At 31.1% G+C, this 21,434-nt stretch overlaps 2 protein-coding genes across 2 annotated transcripts; one reads left to right on the top strand and one right to left on the bottom strand.

The window, feature by feature from the left end:
- Positions 1-1,173: 1,173 nt before the first annotated feature.
- Positions 1,174-10,297, bottom strand: LOC144845948 (membralin-like). Its single transcript, XM_078703474.1, has 11 exons — positions 10,219-10,297; positions 9,367-9,638; positions 8,911-9,103; positions 7,930-8,148; positions 7,223-7,333; positions 6,436-6,558; positions 5,680-5,838; positions 5,078-5,161; positions 4,187-4,319; positions 3,513-3,612; positions 1,174-3,089 (listed from the first exon to the last, which is right to left on the bottom strand). Exons 2-11 carry the CDS (start codon positions 9,550-9,552, stop codon positions 2,319-2,321), a joined length of 2,079 nt encoding a protein of 692 aa, XP_078559600.1. The 5' UTR covers positions 9,553-9,638; positions 10,219-10,297; the 3' UTR covers positions 1,174-2,318.
- Positions 10,298-10,391: 94 nt separating this feature from the next.
- On the top strand, positions 10,392-21,336 carry LOC144844635 (spindle assembly abnormal protein 6 homolog). The gene is made up of 19 exons (XM_078701639.1): positions 10,392-10,444; positions 13,114-13,205; positions 13,572-13,632; positions 14,034-14,113; positions 14,417-14,521; positions 14,825-14,993; positions 15,389-15,466; positions 15,650-15,769; positions 16,208-16,324; positions 16,573-16,647; positions 16,829-17,023; positions 17,253-17,342; positions 17,705-17,758; positions 18,052-18,177; positions 18,655-18,736; positions 19,310-19,428; positions 19,644-19,745; positions 20,159-20,289; positions 20,693-21,336. The coding sequence occupies exons 2-19, from the start codon at positions 13,144-13,146 to the stop codon at positions 20,934-20,936; spliced, it is 2,010 nt and encodes a 669-aa protein (XP_078557765.1). The 5' UTR covers positions 10,392-10,444; positions 13,114-13,143; the 3' UTR covers positions 20,937-21,336.
- The last annotated feature ends 98 nt before the right edge of the window (positions 21,337-21,434 follow it).

The raw sequence follows: 21,434 nt of genomic DNA, 5'->3' as shown, positions 1-21,434 counted from the left end.
TATATTTTTAATAATAATAATGATAATATTCGCTTTAAACTTTAAAATATTAATAATACTGACAACAAAAATAATGATAATAAATAGATATTACATTAACTCCATCATATAGGTTAAGTATTGTTCGATCTTTAAGATTATCTTGTTTTTACTATTTCATTTTACTTGTATAATTCGCTTCTTATTTAAGACTTAAAATGTTATTTTTGATACTTTTCTTTTTGTTTTTATATTGCCTTGTAAATTGTCTTTGATAGCCTTGGTTGAACTGTTATTCAATATATTATTATGAAAATAACGAATATAATATTTTATTTATACGTTATATATATTTTACATTTTCATATTTTTTTAATCAGAAAATTCAAGACTTGTATGCAATTGAGTCTCACATAAACAAATAGATGTCAATAGGCTTGGGAACAGCATTTAGAAAAATGTTAAGTTATACGAGAAATCTTTTAGAAATGGTATTCATTCATTTATTCATTCATTCAATCTTTTATTTCGGAATCTCTGTCATTTGATTGGATGATTGCGGGTCACATGGCATGCAGTAGTGCGCATTATATTGAACGGTCGTTCAAAAAAAAAATTCATGTACGAAAACACAATTGAATAATTAATGGGAACATCTCTACAAGACGTGGAATCGTTGGAAAAAACAGAATTAGCATAATTGAGTTCAAACGATCAAACAATCCTAAACTAAACGCCTAGCTATATAATAGGCCTAGCCTAGCTAGGCGTTTAGTGTTGACGTAATTAACACTACAGTTATTAGCCTAGTATGTTTTTAAAATCCAAATATTAAAATATAATATTTAATATATTATTAAAAAAAACCAAAATAAATGTTACTGTTTCAATGTAAATCAAATGTAGGCCTAGGTGCGCCTACCTTTTGTATTCAATCTGACAGGAATCTATTTATATGTTATATAAAACAAATAATGAATGTTTATTCATGGAATGGTACAAATAATGAATGTTTATATTCATGGAATGGTACAAATAACGAATGTTTATTCATCGAGAATGGTACAAATAACGAATGTTTATTCATGGAGAATGGTACAAATAACGAATGTTTATTCATGGAGAATGGTACAAATAACGAATGTTTATTCATGGATAAGGAATGGTACAAATAATGAATGTTTATTCATGGAATGGTACAAATAATGAATGTTTATTCATGGAGACTGGTACAAATAATGTTTCTGAGAAATCAACTCGCACAAATAAAAACAATAAATACCATTATTATTAACACATTATTATTTAATTTACTATCACATACTGCAAGATGGATTACATGGCCACAAACTTTCGGTATAACTTTCGGTATCTCTCTATACTAACACATTAAATAGGTTACACTTTTATTATAATTATTTTACAGAAATATCTCAAATTATTGTTTGGAGTATAAAATATTTTATATAATTTAAGCAAATCAACCAATTACAAATTTAGATATCTTAATAAAATTTAGTTTGAATACACTTAACTAAAAGTTTAGGGTTGCCCGTAACACATCTCATATTGTAATAAATATGTGTACATTCTGTATAAATCCTTATGCCAGTAATCATATTATTGCAATATCCAAATATTATAAGAATGACAATTTTATCTAATTTAAATTGAAATCAAAATCATATTATCCATCGTGTACTCAACATGTAAGGATGATTTGTCAGTCTTATTACTGTAGTGCAATGGTACAAATATTTCATCATGAGGTGAAAGATGAAATAGAACATTATATTTTTTCAATTGCACAAATACAAAAATAATATTCATCATTTATTTTATATAACATCTATAGTATATTTTTGTCATTTTTTTATGCATCGGTTTATACATTTAATAGTTAATGGTACCTTAACAATAAATATTAAAATAAATTACATAAATCTAACTTTTATGTATATTTTTTGATAAAATAAAATTATGTGTTACACTTATAAGCAGGGGAATGAGAAATAAGATGTTTAGGATTAGTATTATTGGTAAAGTTAAAATTTTAAAAGCACCATTTTAAGGTATACTGCTGCCAAAAGTAGATTTTCTACACAGTGTGATATACTATTAATGTGTGGTGTGGTTCTGTTTTAAAATCAACGTCATAATTTCATCATAAAAAGTTTGTGATCTCAACGTGGCTATCTTCCACCACACCATCGTTCTTGATAACAACTATGAAATGGTAGACATCTGTGGCTGTTAATTTAATTTGATGTACTACTACCACATACTATTTAGCAATGTTTTTGTTTCTAGTTCACCAAAAACCCTGCAGTTGAATTTAGCTAAATTGGTGCGTCAGTGTCATTACCAATTCTTAACAAATTTCGCACTTCTTCATTTTCTGAGTTGTCTAAAATAGATCCTTGATTTTGTGCTGCTGAAACTGAATTAGATATACTTTCTATACTATCACTTGAGATTTCCAAATGTTCTACTTTAGTTTCAATTTGATTAGATTGAGAGTTTTCATTTAAAGTCTGCTGGTCTAATACGACACTAGACGCAGATTCATCACTATTAGGCAATTCTTCATTATTGGTCTGGCTGGATTCTTTTTCAGCTGGATTACTTCCTTGTTGACCACTAGCTTGAGTGTTGGTGTTTTGTCTATTTGACATTTGATGATGTATATTAATATGGATATGTCTTTGTGGCTGTCCCGTAAGAGCCGAGAAAGTATTTCTAAGATGTAAATTGTTAATAACCCCCATTGGTATCTGCATTACAGTACGAGGTTGTACATTTTGATGTCTTTGAGAAGTGTTTTGACCCGCTTGAGCAATTCCCTGGTTCTCCTGTACATTGTCATTATCAGGGGCAGCAGCAGCAGGGGCGGCAGCAGCAGGGGCAGCAGGATTGTTCTGATTGGCATCCATCTGGTTTTGATTAGCATCTTGTCCTTCAGCTGGATTGACATTGGGTTGATTGTCATTGTTGCGATTGATGTTGAGACTAAGACCACCATGCTGGTTCCTCTGCAACAACAGCTGAACTCTAGCTTGTTGTAGTATTGCTGGTAGCTCATAGTGGTGAAAAAAGTACACCATTGAGTGCTGTAAGAAATATAATATTATACTATACTAAGAAGCATGGTAACCTTCAAAATATGAAAACAAAAGTACAGTACAATCAAAAGTAACAACTTACGAATGAAAATAAGTCTTTCTTATCAAAGTTTACTCATACCTTTTACTCAAACTAAACATAAATAATTATTAAAGTAATGCTTTTGCATCATCATGGAAACATCACCTTAGCCCAATCTGAGGGCTGAAAATAGCATTCTAATGCTTCAACATTTTAAAATGATGACAACAGTCCTTTGTTGTAAAAGCATTCATATGTATAATTCATTTTTTTACAATTCAATGTTTGACGATAACTCTGCAATTTTTGTTTTATTTCTTTATCATTTTTATTCGTTGTTACAGTATTTTAAATTGCATTATATTTTATATTCAATAAAAAGTACAAACCTGTATAAACAACCAAGATGTGATGAGAGCAAGCACGCTGTATTGTCCATTAAAACGGTAATGGTATGCATAAAATGCAAAATGATACAGATAGAAAAACCTAAAAAATACGACAAATTATAGTTTGAAAAAAAAACATGGTTATTTGTTAGTTATTAATATATTGTTTGAAGGTTTGCATGGCGAAATCAAATGTTGATAAAAAGTTTGCGGTACACCACGGATATTAGTTCTGAAAATAACTGTTGCTTTGCGGTACACCACGGATAAGAAAGAACTGTTGAGTTTCTCAACGTTTCGATCAATATGCTTTGATCGTCCTCAGGAGTGAGAATGCAGAAAATCCAGGAAACTAAGAATATAAGTGGAATAGGGTGGGACTGTTGTTAGACATTATTATTATTAGAGCGCTTTTGATTTGATGCAATCTTTAATGAAAAACATATTTATAATTAAGATCATGGTATCATAAATTTGTTGATATGGTAAGATACATTTTCACTGTAATTACAAATGGTTGAAGAATTTCAAAGAGTGAACTCCTTACTCATAATTCATAAATGTTTTCAAGTGTTAATTTCTAGCCAAAATCCATGGCATCCAGTTTTAGTAGAATATCAGAGTAAAGTGAAAACATTTTATAAATTGATATTGTTTATTTTAAGTTCACTGACCTTAACCAAAACTTTTTGCTAATAGTTGTATGGCAACAGATAGCATCATACTGGTCCGCAACCCAAACAATGAGAATAATATAAAATGCTGTTGTTGTATCATTAAAAAATTCCGACATAATTGCTTCCATTCCTAATGAAACAAAAATAGAAATAGCTTTTAATATTAATAAATGCCTTTTTATTCCTATGGTTTAAATAGAAATTGTAGCTTTGTTTTCTTTTATTTATTATTGGTTTATGTATATTTTTTTTTCTTTTTCGTATTCGTATTTAATGTTATATCTTGGGGTGGTATCTGACTTATATGACCCTCCCTCCACATGATTAATTCATTGTATTTTTTATCCTGTATGATTGTTATTATATTGTGGAAAACAAATGAAATAAATGTGTCAATTAATAATTGCTTCTTGGTAGCTTATTACAATAGGAATACAGAAACTGTAAAAAAAATACTTAAATTGTGGGATTAAGTTGTATGTAAAATTGTAAGACAACATTTAATTGGAATATGCATGTGTGAAAGCTCTGTCTACACTCACTATCAAACTTGTGTGAAAAAAAAAGTGTGATGTGCCCAAATATGGTTGTGATATGACATCATCGTGTCCATATATGGGCACCTCACATAAAGTTTGGTAGTGTAGACAGAGCTTAAGAGTAGAAAGGTATGCAGTCAAAAAATGGTCATCTGCCACCACTAATTTGCTCCAAAATTGAGGGTGAAAACAATTTTTTTTAAAGAAATTTAAACTTATTTTAAATTGATATTCTTAATGCTGTCTTATTTACAAGCTAGGTATGTTTTAATTATACAAGTTAGGTAAAATGTATTAACAAGCTAGGTATAATGAGTATATATTCTATAAATAGCAAAGTATGACTTACCAACAAGAGCAAGTATAACAGTAAGTAGAGGAGCTGCTGGAAATGCTACTGCTGTATTCATCTCCAACATCTGTAACAGATCAACTACAGGAAGAACAACAATTATTATATAAGACATAAAAAAGAGAGATAATAGCAATGTATCATGGGTTTTTGACAATAAAGTCTCCTCAAATTCACCAAAAAAAATAAGAAAAAAGTAGAGAATATAAAAACGATTAGTGGTCTTTAAAATAAAAGCAAAATAAAAAAAAAACGATGATAAATGAAGATTGTAAAAAATAAAAAATCTTGCAAATGTAATTATAATATTTTTAAAATTTATTGTAATCTGCTTGAACAAATATGTTTTTAAAAAAGCCATCACTCAAACTGCTGTATCACATCATGTGATAGAAGGATGGCAATGACTATAGAGGAAGGTAAACAATAACAAGATACAATAGAAAATACTTCAAATTGATGTAAAGCTTTGTCTACACTATCAAACTAATTTAATATGATGTGCCCATATATGGACACGATATCACTACCATATTTTGGCACATCAAACCTTTTTTTGTCAAACTAGTTTGATAGTGTAGACAGAGCTTAATAATTACCAATAAAAACAAATATCTGATGATGAGAATAACGAAGTAGCATTGAGATAGAGATTGTAAAGATAAGCATGATAAAAGCAGCAGCTATGTACGAGGATCTTGCCATCCACATACTGACAAAACGATAGTGTTCACCAGTTACAACATTACGCAGATAACCTATGGATAAAAATAAACAAAACCATCAAAGTTTAAAATGTCGCACATTTTTCAGAATGCACTGGATATTTAATAAGTTTGCATTTGGAAGACTTTTTTTGTTTTCTGATTTTAGGATGAGGCTTTTTTAGTTTATCTTCAAAATGAAATTTGTGTTCTTATAATATTTTTTTTATTACACTAATAATCAATTTTATGTAACCTTTCTAAATGTCTTCATTCACATATCTACTCATGAATAAAAGATATTTTTAAAAGTACAGAATATTTTTGAATAAAATTCAATATACAGTATAATTGAATTAAAGATTGAATGAAACTTTCCTTGTCTTAGGCATCACACTTGCCATATGATTGTTTGTTGTCTACGTTCCTTGGTGTTTTATCATAATAATAATAATTACTTCCTCATTTACATACAACCTGTCCTATTGGTATATAAGTACTCTAGGCATTGTTTTCTGTTCTGATGAGAATAGTTTCTCGAAACATGTCAAGACATTTTAAGGCAGTTTATCAAATGCCTGACAATCGTTATTTTAACTCGAAAGTTTGGTGGAATTATACATGATGAATCAATATAATAGAACACTGTACCTTTGTTATCCTCATACTCAGCTAGGCTCTTCACACTTGACATAAGAATATCATCATAACCCAGGAAATCCTCCAAAAAGAAGCGGCTTAGGCTATCACCAAAACAGTCATCTTTTAATGGATCTGTTTAGAAATTAATAGTTTGTCTATCAACCCATCATTTAAGTTGAATAGCCTAATCCGTGATGGACAATATTAGGAAAAAAATGTTCGAGTGGGAGACGAACCCTTGACCCCCAGATCACTAGCCTGAAGTTCATACCACCAAGCTTGTATTTTGGTGTATATGGTTAGATTCAAGCTCAGGGAGTAGTGGGTACAGGATGATAATTATTAACCACTGCAAAGTAGCTTTGTTAATTGGTTAGATGTTTGCCCTACTCAGACATAATTGTATTAAGTATATTTGAGAATACTATCAGGTGAGAATCCATAACCTCCAGATCACTGGTCTGGCAAACAAAACTTTTCGTGAGTATTCTCAAATGTACTTAGGGAGCAAGCCCAAATGTTTTGATCAAAAAACTCCCATGATAATAGGCTCAGCATGGTAATGAGTTGCTGAGAAAAATTGTTGGTATGTTTGTGAGACATATAGTTGCCTATTATATTCGAGTTTCAAGGAAATCTGGTACCCAGTCATCTCATTTGTTGAGTTGACATGACCCTACATATCAATAAATGGCAGAAATAGTGTTATTACCATGAGTATAGGCTTTTAGTGGGACATGTTTGTAACAATAGTAGCAAATGCAAAGCAAATAATTGAAAAACACAAATATGTTACCTAAATGAACAACCATAATTGGTATTCCGAGGCGCTCTCTGGTGGCAGCAGACAAGCGTAGAAACCCATATTCTAATGAATACTCCATGATGTACTCATCTGAAGGCCATACTAAAATGAGAATTAAATACATCACCATTAGAGATTACATATTATACAGATATTGACTGCTAAGAGGTTAAATATAAGATTTGATATCCCCGAGGGAATGATATTTTGTTTGTCAAAATAAATTCCCTCGAACAATATATCATTCCCAAGAGGTTGTCAAATCTTATATTTTACCAATATAAAAGGCGATATCTGATATTACATAGCCAACAACAAGTTGAAGTGACTTTAAAAAATTTCCCTATAATCCAATGGCCTATCTAAATCTATATTAGGGTGTAATTCAATTAGATTTTATTCAAGCATTCAAATGAAAATGGTAGTAAGTCATATCATGGACCAGGTCTATGGTCATATTGGTCTTACCAATACTACTTACTACAAACGATGCTACAAAATTCCCAATTCAAACTGCGGCCCCATAATTGATCGACATGAACTCAAGCGAATCTCTCGCATGCTCGAGCTCCCTCCTGTATATTTAACTGCGGCCCCATAATTGATCGACATGAACTCAAGCGAATCTCTCGCATGCTCGAGCTCCCTCCTGTATATTTAATGAAGTTAGAGGGTGAAATAATAAATTTGATACCTACCAACATTCGTAAACATTTCCATCTCTGAAACAGTTTCTCTAAAAGGTTGAAAGTTTTTCTCTGGTTTCTCAACATGGGTATATGTAAAGTTTTCACTAGATCCATCTTCTTTTATTATGGTGATATTAGTATGAACCTCTTTTGACTTTTCCCGGCCTGGATATTCCCAGTAATTCATTGGCCAAGGTGTTGAATCAGCAATAGTAGAACTTTGGAATTCTTTAATAAAATAACATTTTAATAATACATCTTTGATATTAATAGTTGTTTATATAGTGAATTAGTGTATGAATGAGTTCTATCAGTGAGAGATGGGTGGTGCACTGCATAAACTTTATTTCCAATTCCATCAATGTTAATGTTCTATCTATCAAAACCTCATTAATGTGCAACACTGCTTCTGAATAAATTATGATCATACTAAGGTAATAAAGAATTATGTCAATATTATTTGCTTACAATATTTCTTTACAATGAAACATTATATTATACTAAACATTATAACTAATGAATGTTTATGAGTGAGAATATTTCATGAGTTGAACAATTGACTACTCTATTAATAAAGCAGGGCTAAAACTAATACCGAACGGTACGTGATGCGTGACTAACCAATCAGATGGCAAGGATACACTCAGGTGTTATAACACCATAAGACAGAAACCTCAATATTAACTAATTAATTCTTATCATTTTCATTTTTGGCAATATTTTTTTACTTAAAGAGATGCAATATTTATTTTGTATACCTACCTGATTGGGATTTTGAGGCTTCTTCTAATGTGCAATCTTTTAAGAAGCAACTTAAGACTCTTTTTTTTCTAAAACTTGTGTAATTTTGTTTATTTTTATACTATTTTTTGTGTGTAAATCATTTTTGATTTGTAAATTATCATATATAAGACACAAATGTTTGTACAGTGCTTTGGTCTCTGGGAAAAGTGGTATATAAATCACTATAATAATTAATACAATACATACCTGATGCTTGTTCCATTTCCTGTTCTTGCCTACTGACCAACGTGAACATTTTTGGTCCTGTACGATTCCTGAATATCTCTACCCTTAGTATACCATCCCGAGGCCACTTTTCTTGAATATCTACTAGACAATTTATAGGCGTCCGCGAAAATGCACAATGAATATAAGCTAAAACAAAAAGTACTGATAACGCCTAAGAAAAGATACAAGAAACAAAATGTTCATTACTAAAAAAACATGAATAATACTGTACTACTTACATATTTATGATATGAAAATAAAGACAAATATACTGAAACTAGAGGAAAGTATGCCAGGCTACACAAGTGTGATGAACATTACGATAGTATTAGATTATGCATTTTCCAGGAGCTTTGTATGTGGATGGCAAAACATTATTTACAGATTAATTAACAATTCTTAATCAGTCAATACATCATTTTAAATATAACTAACCTTAATTAAAATTGCAAATTCAAAGACTCGTCTTGCTGCAGGAGGAAAAGCACGAGCATAAGTGATAGCGATTTTAAAAAACAGTGCATGAAACAGCCTGTCTCTAACATTACCAAGAGGAGTGTTGTTATTGTTCATGGCAGCCCTAGTGCCTTGCTGCTGCTCATGATTGTTGGTGGGTGGCATTCTATATAGTTGATGGTTTTTTGTTAAACATGTACTTTTTTGTTGTATATTAAAAGTAACCAAGATGCAATTTTATTTTTAAATGTCTGAAAATAAGAAATAAAAAATGATTAGGCCTATATAAGTTAAATTATTAGTACTTTGTTGCGCCTCGTTCAACTCAAATTCAGAATAACACACTGTAGTGTATACATCATAAGCAGGCATCTTCTACTTAAACAATACGTGTAAGTGTAGGCCTAGTAGAGTAGTAGTGGTAGTAGTAGCCTAGTAGTACTAAGCATTTTAGGCTAGGCCTAGGCACCAAAAAAAAGAATGTTCCACGAAAAGCAAAATCTCCACAGAGGGGGGGGAGGGGGATGTTAGTCACTGGAGCTAGCTTAATCTACGTACGTAGTCTATTTACAATCATAAGTGGCATACTACTACTAGCCTAGGGCTAGGCCACCCTGCTATAACACAGCTGACATGGCAGTAGTACCACCACAGCACCAGCCCGCAACCATCATGAATGATGCCGATGGTCAGGCTCTGCTGCTGCCGATGACTGGCCTGGCTGGGCTTAACTTTATATAGGATTCATTACATGATTGACACACAAAATTTACAAAAAAATATATATATCATCATCCTCAAACTCTAACTGATTGAATTAACTTAACTAACCTTGTATTATTCGTTAACAAAATAGCTTTATAAGAGATGACGATAGAACAACGCTCATCATCCTTTTTTTTATTTTTTATTAATAAACAATACGCCGTCTGGATTATTGAGCCTAACATCACACAACCATTCCGGTGAGGGCAGTCTGACAGAAAAACAAATTACTGGCTGTACACATTTTGAAAACAAGGCGGGCGGCGGCTAGACGTTTTATTTGTTTTTGTTGGTAGGCCTGCCTATCCTTTTTACATTATGAACATCCAGAAATGTTTAGTAGTACTAGCCTAGTACGCTTTGATTAGGCCTAATTAAAAGCTAGACCTAGCTCGTATGCTAACGAGGCCTAGTAAGTAGGGCTCAAGCTAGGCATGTCAGCCGAGCTAGCTAGCTAAGCTAGGCCTAGTCCTCCTCCTAGTAGTAGGTAGTCTCCAACGAGGCCTAGCCTATAGATAGGCCGCTAGCTACGTAGCCTTTTTTTTCCTAGATTAGGCCTAGCCTAAACTTAGGCATACTGTATATAATATAAGTACTTTTATGAAGGACTCGAGTACTTATTTTATTATTTAATTTTATTTATGGTGAAGGGGATCAGGTGCCGTTTTCAGCCACCTCGACTTGTATGGACTATACCATTATAAAAAGATGGGAAAATAGGGGTGTCCCATTTATTAATTGAGTGTGTTAATGTGTTAAAATACTGCTGCTTTTGTTTTTTTGTTTAGTGCATTATGTTTCAGCAACAAAGGGAAAACAACTACGCCCTACATGCTGTAGAATTAATTGCAGTTTTCAAGTTAATAGACCTACAGTATATTATGGCTCTTTATTTCTATACAATTTTTAGGTATCCTTCCTTAAAGATGTATTGTCCCTTGAAACACAAAAAATGAAAAAAAAAATATTCTAAATTTAAATTGGCCATATCAAAGTAATATTAAAGGTATTCACTTGAGGTCGAAAATTCGAGCCGAAAAAAACAAGTTTACGTAATTAACAGGTAAATTAATTTGATTACATTTCGTCTGGAAAATCATCACAAGCGAAAGTAAACAAAGATTTCAAACCAGGAGTATGCATTATACATGATGCTAATTAGGATTGTTTACAACTCGTCGCGGTTGAGAAGGTGTTTTCACACAGATCGCGAGGAAATGTTATGATTATGCATACAGAGTAGCCAAACAAGCGCGTTGCATTATGAGATATGTTTTGATCGAAAACTTTGACTGGAAGTCAAAGTTATTTTTTGAACAAAAAAATGTCTGTATTTCGGTTAAATAATTTTTTTTTTACTAATTTTTGGTGAAAGTTAATAACTATTATGATACTTCAAAATGACCCACTTTTTTTCGAAATTTAAAAAAAAAATTTTTTTTTTAATTGGTCAAAGGGACAATACATCTTTAATATAATTAGGTGGATTCCCTAAGGTGGATATTGAATAATTTTAACGGATTTATAGATACAGAAAGTATATAAAGAAAGTTTTTATTCCAGTTACAAATAAAAAATATAATTTACCTAACGATAACACAGTAGTACATTTAATAAAGATGACAGTAGTACATTTAATAAGATCTATCACATACTGATTATTAGGTAATCAGTAAAACAAATAAACATTATAATTTTGTCAATGAATCTGTACCATTTTATTCCCAGAAAACACAGCGTTTGACATTGCGTGTTTTTAGGTTTGGTTTTTCTAAAACGTTTTAAACACGTTTTTATTATTTATATTAATCAATTAGTTGAGAGAGGTAATGATGATAAAATTGTAGATCTAGTAACCCATGCTTTCATTAAATATTTTTTACAATAAAAATTTTCAGTGAATAAATTGTCTAGCATAAAATGGTGTTTTAATTCCTGAGATCCAACAAAAATTATCCCAGTACATACTTAATTATTGTCTAACAGAGTTTAATGAAGGACATTTAAATAAAAAATGGTTTACTGTTTCTTTTTCGTTAGTACTACACATCTTACATAATCCTGTGTTATGATTTGACCAGGATTGTCTACGACCCTCAAGATCTAGAGAGTTTGATCTTGCTTTAAATTTTAAATTGATACTCTTAAAAATAGTTTTATCTAACAAATATTGTTCAAGGTTTGGAGTTCCTTTATACATAGTATATTCCGTTAACGTTGTTTTGCATTGGGCCTTTGAAAACCACTCGTTATGATCAACTTGTTTATTATTTTTCCTAAATGGCTTTATCCAGTTAGTAGATGGTTCTTCATTAAATTTGTCTATAAAATTTGTTTTATTTAAAATATCTTTAGTTAATATAATATTGTTACAAAATCTTGGCATTCCCTAACACAGTACCTAATAATAACATGCCTTATAAAAAGTACATGCATTGCTAGTTTTTGATGTTTTGTATTGTTCCTTGTAGTTTGTACTGTAGGTTACATAACAGAACAATTGTATTGTCTTCCCATTCAATAGACACCCTTCTCTACATAAAACATAATACACCACACCCCTATCATAATAATGGTATAATCCATATAAGTCGAGGTGGCCGAAAACGGCACCTGATCCCATTTGTGTTTAGCATTCGCGTTTATATCAATTGTTTTGTTTTTAGTGATTTTATTCAATTATTTTATCTTTGTTAACTGTTGTTATTGTAAAAGGGGAATCCCCTATATTTAATTTCCACAGCCTCGTTTCTCATTCGGTGCTCTGTAAGTTTTTACTGTATTCCTGGTGCTGTTCCATATTCAACAAATTTAATTGGTTCACTTTAAAATGGAAATTCATTTTGCTTGGCATAATTATAATTAAGACAATAAAACAACAAAGAAAAATACATAAAACAGTGCATGACAGAAGATGATTTTTTTTACATATGAATTACATTGTGTTTCTTTTCTTGTTAGGCCTATACCTGCTAGAGACTCTAAGTGAATATGGAGAACCTGTATAGTAAAGTATTACTTCTACAGATGAAATCTGCAGATAGAGAAGAAAGGTTGGACTATAAACTATATTTTAATAACTGCAAGAATATTTTTTACATAGTTCAGTTACTGCTAAATATAAATACAATAATAATAATTACCAATATCAAACATATCAAGATCTGTCTAAATCTAAATACAAACAAATAAATAAAAAGTCACTATTGATGTGACAGTGATTTTAATAATTTCTTTCGGCACCATAGTACAGTAATGCTTTTGACACCTTTACCAGTGTATTGGGCGCCATACACTGTACTGTGAATGTTACTACTAGGTGTTTTTGAACGTTTTTGATTCGCCAATAATATCAAACATCAATTACATTTGTTTTTGTGTCATCATTCTGTTTACTCAGTTTTTTTTCAATTTCCTAGAAAACATCATATAAAAATAACAGTTGAATTATGTACTGTAACGTCCCCTCTTCACAAAAAGGTATGTAAATTGCTGTGAGAATGGTGAAGTTTCTTGGTTTAAAACAATTTTAAATAATTGGTTTTTTTTGGGGGGGGGGGGGGGTGGGGAATGAGACACTGTGACAAATCTAGTGCTGTTCCACCATACCATTTTAAAGGGTTAAAACTGCTATCATAGCATTAACATAGAAGTCCCAGTAATACTTAATAAATGAGGATGCACCAAGGCACAAAAGTTAGTGTTAGCCAGTACAAAGTTTATTTGTCTGATATAAATTTTCTCCACTTCTTCTCTCTTCTACCATTACACATTTTATTACATATTTCTTTAGCTTTTTAAAAATAAATGAATTCATTTTATTTAACTTAAATAGTACAGTAATTTGTAGCATTCAAATGGTTTTATTTTATTTCAATAAGGATTTAAAGGTGAGACTGACTGACGAAAATGATCCATTTTTCCTCTACAACCTAACTCTTGGTGAAGAAGATTTTCAAAGGTAATACAATATTCTGTGCTGTATATTAGTAATTCTATCTAAATTCTCATGCACTTCTTTCAATAAATTGTGAATTTTGGAGAAAGTGTCGCTAGAGCCCTAATGCTATTCATATCGACTAGAAAGCATAAAAAATTATAATGATAATTATTTATTTTATTTATTTCAATCCATACCAACAGTGAATCATCACCACTAACAGGCTAGTTGAAATCTTAATGTAAAAAACTACTTAAGATAAAGAAAATAATTCTTTAAAAATCAGACTTGTTTGTAAAATGTTTATAAATGCTTCATTTTCAGTTTGAAGAACCAGCAGGGCTTGCTAGTTGACTTTGGTGCTTTTCCACAAAAGTTCATTGACCTTCTCGAGCTATGTTTACAGGAACAGGACAAAGACGTTCCACAGTAAGAACAACATCAATCTGATAATTTATCTTAAATCCTTCAACTTTATATTGCAAAATATTTGTATTGACCTGAGCATTGTTCAGTTTTTTGTCATTGTTAATTTCATTCACATTTATTTGAAACAGTCCAAGAAAAAAATAATTAAATTAAAAATAAAATATCAATAATTAGGAGCTGTTTCAGGGATTTGAGTAAAAGAAACTTATCTTATACCAACCCTAAACAGAAAAAGACATGCTGATTTGCTAATGTTAGATATATCATTAATAATCATAAGCATTTTCTGGTTTAATTTATTAGATTTTTGCTTCAACTTGATACTCCATCTTTAAACAGCATGAGCGTAGCTAGCTTAAGTGTCATCCAAACAAATGCCTTTAAACATTTGACACACTTATCCCTCAAACTTCTTCCTGGAATGGACGGTGATGTCAAGAAATATCTTGCTGATTGTCTGAAAAATCTTAAGGTATGTTGTAACATTGATTGTATTATAATTCTAATGATTGTAAGTTAAATTAACAATACTGTATCAACTCTAGATCTGGTGGAAGAACAAATTTGGAATAACGACTTTAAAATGGAGGTCCCGTGTGCACATAATTTGGCTTCTGTCCACTATAAGAACACAGCGCTTTAAAAATGGAACAATTGATTGAAGAGTTAAGGGTTGTAACCTTGTTGCATATGGGTCCCTCTCTGTAGGCCTGTCTGATATCATCTATCTACAACACTTAGTATGTATAAAGGACATTATAAATTTGAATCTATTAGTATAGCGCTTTGATAAAGGCGATATAAATAAGTAACATATTATTATAACATGTTATTCATAGAATATATAATGATGTTGTATTATTTCAGGATGAGAAACATAATCTTGAGTCCAAACTAAAAGAAACGGAAGCAGATCTGTCTCAGCGTCTTCGCCAAACTCAAGAGGTATTTCATTTGTGCCATTTTGTTAATGAGCTATTTTCTGTTTTTGAAAATCAAATGACTGCATTGATTTTTATTTTGCAAACCCACCGTTGTACACAGATACGTTTAAATGAAGACAGAGTGTATGTATAGTGTATTTTATCATTGAAGGTATCTGTAAAAAATTACTGTTGATTATTTTAGGCATTGTCAGCATGTAGGTCAGAATTGGACAGTTTGAAACTGGAATGGTCTTCACGCTTGAGTAATCTTACAGCTGAACATTCCAATGAATTATTAATGGAAAGAAAAATGGCAGTAGAGGTATTATTATTATTTTTGTAAAGGTTAAAGTCGATAACACTTCTAAAATATTTAATTCCATAGCTACATTGTACAATGTACAAAAAATACCATGGTATACAACATCTGATCTTAGATGAATAATTTATAAGCTTTTACATCTAGTATCATACAATGCATGTTTTCTATTTAGTGAGAAAAAATTGACTCTTCTTCAAACAACTTATTTTAGCTCAACAAAAATAAAACTAACCTTATTTGAATATGTCACTTTAAGAAGTTAGTTATCCGCAAAACAAAAGGCATTATGAGCTAAAGAAAGTAATGTTGTTATAGTGCTGAATTTTGTCTAATTTGTGTCATATTCAGCATGCAGTGAAATTAGACGCAAAGAATGAGACCCAAAAACCAAAATGGTAGATATGCATTTGTAAATTGATTATTGAATCTAATACTTAGAAACAAACTGACTACCAAACAAGAGTTGAAAGGGAAAAATGTGAAATGGAAGAGAACTATAGACAAAAACTACAACAACTGGAAGATAGGTTGTCTAAACAAGATACTAATAATAAGGTAGGTTACATCATGTGTAAATTGGTGATTGTAAAAAGTATGTTAGCTTATAAGATGTATTTTTCCTTAAGCTATGTCTACACTATCAAACTTTATGTAACAAAAAATGTGCCCATATATGGACATAATGATGTCATATCACTACCATATTTGGGAATATCACAAACTAGTGTGCTAGTGTAGACAGAGCTTTACAGCAGGAAAGTTGAAAAATATGCGCTTGAATATGTCTTTATTATTTACTTTAGGAACTTGTGGATCGTAAATATCGCTCAGAATCAAACATTCGTGAACTAAAAGCCAAACTCAGTGGGTTAGAAGAGGTAAGTTGTTATCTACATACATTCATACTGCTGAGAGGATATAAGTTTACCTACTCAAGGCAAACCTAAGATTAACCTGCAAAATTTTAAGTACAAGAGAGGTAGGGTCGTTTGGTGCTTTAGTTTTGGTATTAACAATTTAACTGATTATTGTTCACAATTCTTTCATTGTCATTTCTAGGATTACCACCGTGCTCGTCAAGAATTGCAGACGTTGCGTAAAGACAACAGCGGTCTTGAAACAGTGTGCCACGAGCGCGACAAAGCAGTTAGTCAACTACGAACGAAAGTCGCTGTTTTGGAACAGGAAGTCAGGGATAAGGATATCCTTATTGAGAAAAATAACACGTTAATGGAATCTGCAAATGAACACAAGGTTTGCTTTTTATTATGGGAGGTGTTTTACGATATAAAGATGGTACTTTTGTACAGCACAATTGTACATGAAGGCTTTTAACAAGCTGCATTGTCGATTTTTAAAAAATTTCATATTCAGAATAAAATAATATTTTTCTTTACTGCAATTATTATTATGACAATTTACATTCTTGTATTTTATTTTCATGTTTTTTAATTACTTTTACAAATTTTAATTCGTTTATTAGAGCAAGATTGAAGAAAGTTGTAGCCAGTTAAGACATCGAATTACCAAATTAGAAACAACACTTAAGAGTATGACACAAGAAGTTCATAAGGTAAAATATTGAAACTAAATATTTGTGCTTGTGTAGAGTGACATTTCCTTTACCACTCAATTGTGCAAAAATAACTAAGACTAACTTAGTACACAATGTACTGCAATGCAAACTAAACAGGGTACAAAAATAGCAATGACTAAGTACACAATGTAAAGCAATGCATACTTTAAATAGTCTTCTGCATGCAAGCCATTAAACAATATTGAGCTTTTTAAAAAGAGCTTTGAAATCATGTGTTGGATTAAAATCTACATACATTTACATAATGTCAGGATGTATGAAAGGTCCTTTCTTACACTTACAAAAATAATTTTTTTAAACCCTAATTATAATATCCTTTGATTAATTTTTTTTTTCAGGGAAATGACATAATAAAAAAGTTAAGAGCAGAAAACAAAACATACTTGGCTAAGGTAGACAATGTTTATTCTTTATTACATTATCATTTCCAGTTTCAATCTTATTTTTAAATTAATTTTCTTTCAAACATAGCAACATTTGTATTGTATGTATAATCAATTCCAATTTAATTTATTAACAAAAATAAAGATGGCAAAATTACATTGAAATGATAATTTGTATACACTAATTAGGGGACACCTCTATTTAAGGAACTTTGTTCTGTGACACAAACGATGGGAAATGTGTTTAAACACTATGTCCCTTAATTGACTCTTAATGTACTGTAAATATATATCTTTTTTAGATTAAGTTAAAGAACACTTTGACTACACAGCAAGAAAAAGTTCTTGGTGAAAAATCACAAGAGCTAGTGAAATCTCAGGAGGAGTTAAAACAAATTCATTTGAAAATGACACAACTGGAAAGTGAAGTAAGAATTTTAATTTTTTTTAAAATTTATTTAAATCTTCATTTTCTTGCATAATACCAGTACTGTTTCTAATGTTTAGAACTTTAAAATGCAACTAAATTTTTATGAAAGCTCTATGGTTAAAAAATGGAAAATATTACTTTATTCCTTTCAGAAAAATTCTTACATAACATAACAAATAGACAACACAACATAAGTGGAGGATCAGGGTCAAAAGCAAAGAAACCACTATCACTGGGAATGATGTGACCCTCCAATAGTATATACATTGTGAAACAATTAAAAACAACTGTTGGAAACAGAGTTTACAAATGTCTTTAATTACAGTAAATGTATTAGTCAGTCTCAAGCAATGTGCTATTTTTGAAATTGCTATAATTAAAACATTCTTATATTATAAAACGCATTCTGGTTCATATTTGTATTATCAATATTTCATTTGATTGATCTTGGTTAATGTTATTGACTTATTCACAGAACAAGATTTTAAGTGAGTCATTTGAGAATGTCAAGAAAAAGCTAGAAGAAAGTCGAGAACTTCTTAAAACAAATGAGAATGGTGAGCTATTTTTGTTAAAGTTCTAGTGTGTATATTTTGTAAGAACAGCTAATTGAGAAATCATCCTTGAATTGATTTTGTTGAATTTGATTGAAAAGTTGTCCACTACGACCCTATGACATCATTGTGATGATTTGAGCATGCAGCCAATCGACTGACACGTCAAATGCTAAATTTGTTCAGTGGAATTTTTCCATTTGCTCTCCAACTTGAGATACGAGTAGCGAAGTTTACTAAAATTATGGCGGATATGAATTTCTGGAAATTTAGCAGAAACTGATGTTCTTGATACAGTTGCAAAACAGAGCTATTAATATACAAATAATGAATGTTTAAACGATCGTTTAATAGTGCATACTATTGCACGCCATGTGACCCACATTCGTCCAATCAAATGACAGGAATTTATTTAGGTGTTATATAATAGGCACTATTAATTAAAGAAGTATTATTTCTCTGTAGTGAATCCAACATGATTTAATGAGCATGCAATATTTATTTTCTAACTGGAAAAAGTCACAGAATAATAATAATGATGATGAGAATATTAATTACAAATTTAATATTTTCCAGTTATTAATTGGTTGAACAAACAAGTGAATGAGGCACAGCTATCTAGAAAGCTACCTGGTGGTTACGACATGCCATCCAACGCTACCACAGGTTACAAACCAACATTTCAACCAAATCAGGTACATATTTATTTTAAATGATTATTTCTAGTTTAGTTCAATTTTTTCTACCTGTTTTTAAAATTTTTAGTTGGGTTACCACTAATTATGCCACATCACAGTTTTTTTGTGTTCACACCCCTCTTTTATAAAAATCATTGATGTTGTTAAATATTATTTTGCAATTTTCAATAGGATATTGTATAGGTATTTAAACTATTTTTTTTTTCTTTCAGCCACTGAGTACAACAAATATTAGTAGTATTCCAGGAAATCTGAGTGATTCTCGGTTCTCACATCACAACTATCCTTCAAGGCCTAGTTCTATGCAACAGCAGGTAATTTGTTAAAAAAGGCCTGAAATGGATTTTTGATTTTGTTCATTTAGAATGATGTTTTTGGGGATACGCCCTTTTTTAAAATCTCAAAAAATCATGGATGACATCATTTTACGAATAAAATCCTATCCCTCCATTTTGTTAAAATAACTTTTGAAATCTTTTTTTAAATGCATGTTCTGTATTGCAAAACAGCCCTTCAAAAATGTTTCCTGCTGCACCAAATTTGGGCTGCAGCTCATAGTTTGTAGAACTTTGATTTAGTATATTAGGCTGGCATACTGTGTCATAAAATTGATGTACAATACTTGGTTCTTGAGACCATTCACAGAAGCACTTTTCTGCACTGCAAAGTATATTTTAATCCCAATAATACAACCCTAAAAAATAGTTTCATTATCTTGTTCTTTCAGATTCAATACAATCCTCAATTGATAAGAAAAGCAAACTCGATAAGTCAAAAACCTAGTAGAATTGGTAGCATACCAGAGGAACTGTCTAACACGCCAGTTGTAGGAGCACCAATAGCAGTAAATAGACAAAGGTATACAATCATTATTATTATGACATTGCATCATGTAATTACCACCTGATCTACTGGAACAGTGATGGAGTGACCATATGCTTTGATGCGAACGAAAAAAGAAGAAAATTAGGCATTTTTAGTTTCTAGAGATACAATATTTGTATGACCGAAGCATGCATATAAAAACGTAACACTAAATGAAATTTGCTTCAACCTAAATATTGTGTGTTTTTGATGAACATAACCTTACTGTAGTTTATCTGATAGTAAAATCAAGCATTTACATATGCATAGGCTACCCCCCAAAACTTATCAACACATAGAAGAGTGGATAGGACGTATGATAGGAAAAAGAATTGTTTATTTAACAAACCACATTTTGTGATACTTTATACCATCCACCTTCTGATTTTGTTTGTAGTGAACCAGCATTAGATGCTAAGTTTCTTCAGCCAAGCCTAAATCATCATGGTGAGATACTCAGAGGCCCAGTTGATCATTCTACCCCGGCTAGTCAACCAATGCACTCATTTCCTAAGCCAACAGCACAGCAGAGCCAAGCCCATGCTGTAAAAACTAATGCGCGATCGGTAAAACCAGCACCAGTTACTCCTCCACTTATGAGTGCTTATTTTCCAGGATTGCGACCACAAGCGTCTGTCTAAAGGTTCACTACATTCTACCTAAAGCTCTGCCTACACTATAAAACTAGTTTAACAAAAAAAGTGTGATATGGCCAAAATGGTAGTGATATGACATCATCATGTTCATATATGGCCACATCACAGTTTTTTGTCAAACTAGTTCAATAGTGTAGACAGAGCTTTATGTTAATAAAGTGCTTATTTATGATTGCAACGTGGATGTGCATTCAATCCAAATGTCTATTTGCTTCAATTTCCAATGCTTCTTGAAAATGTATTGTAAATATGTAAATATAAATATTTTTGTGTAGATTGAAATAATACAATAGAATGATAATTATATAAAAAAATTACAAAAATAGATTTGTTATTACTACTGTACTCTAATTGTGAAAAATAATAAAGATTAATGTGATATCTATTTTGAATGTTGTCATTAGGTGTAGTTGGATTGTAGGACGATATAATCATGGACCTTGAGGTCCACGCTATTAATTATGAACATTCAACTTCACTATG

Source organism: Antedon bifida, chromosome 6, assembly GCF_963402885.1.
Source record: "Antedon bifida chromosome 6, ecAntBifi1.1, whole genome shotgun sequence".
Taxonomy (NCBI): Eukaryota; Metazoa; Echinodermata; class Crinoidea; order Comatulida; family Antedonidae; genus Antedon; species Antedon bifida.
Note: the sequence above shows the minus strand (reverse complement) of the source record. Positions and strands in the feature narration are given on the sequence as shown.

Excerpts from the sequence above, each read along its gene's own strand:
- LOC144845948 (XM_078703474.1), bottom strand. The coding sequence starts at position 9,552 with ATGCCACCCACCAACAATCATGAGCAGCAGCAAGGCACTAGGGCTGCC. Across the intron at positions 7,334-7,929 it reads GGAAATGTTTACGAATGTTG|TATGGCCTTCAGATGAGTAC; the intron begins GTAGGTATCAAA and ends TTCTCATTTTAG. Across the intron at positions 3,090-3,512 it reads CATCTTGGTTGTTTATACAG|CACTCAATGGTGTACTTTTT; the intron begins GTTTGTACTTTT and ends TATTTCTTACAG.
- LOC144844635 (XM_078701639.1), top strand. The coding sequence starts at position 13,144 with ATGGAGAACCTGTATAGTAAAGTATTACTTCTACAGATGAAATCTGCA. Across the intron at positions 15,467-15,649 it reads GTCTTCGCCAAACTCAAGAG|GCATTGTCAGCATGTAGGTC; the intron begins GTATTTCATTTG and ends TGATTATTTTAG. Across the intron at positions 15,770-16,207 it reads AAAGAAAAATGGCAGTAGAG|AAACAAACTGACTACCAAAC; the intron begins GTATTATTATTA and ends TCTAATACTTAG.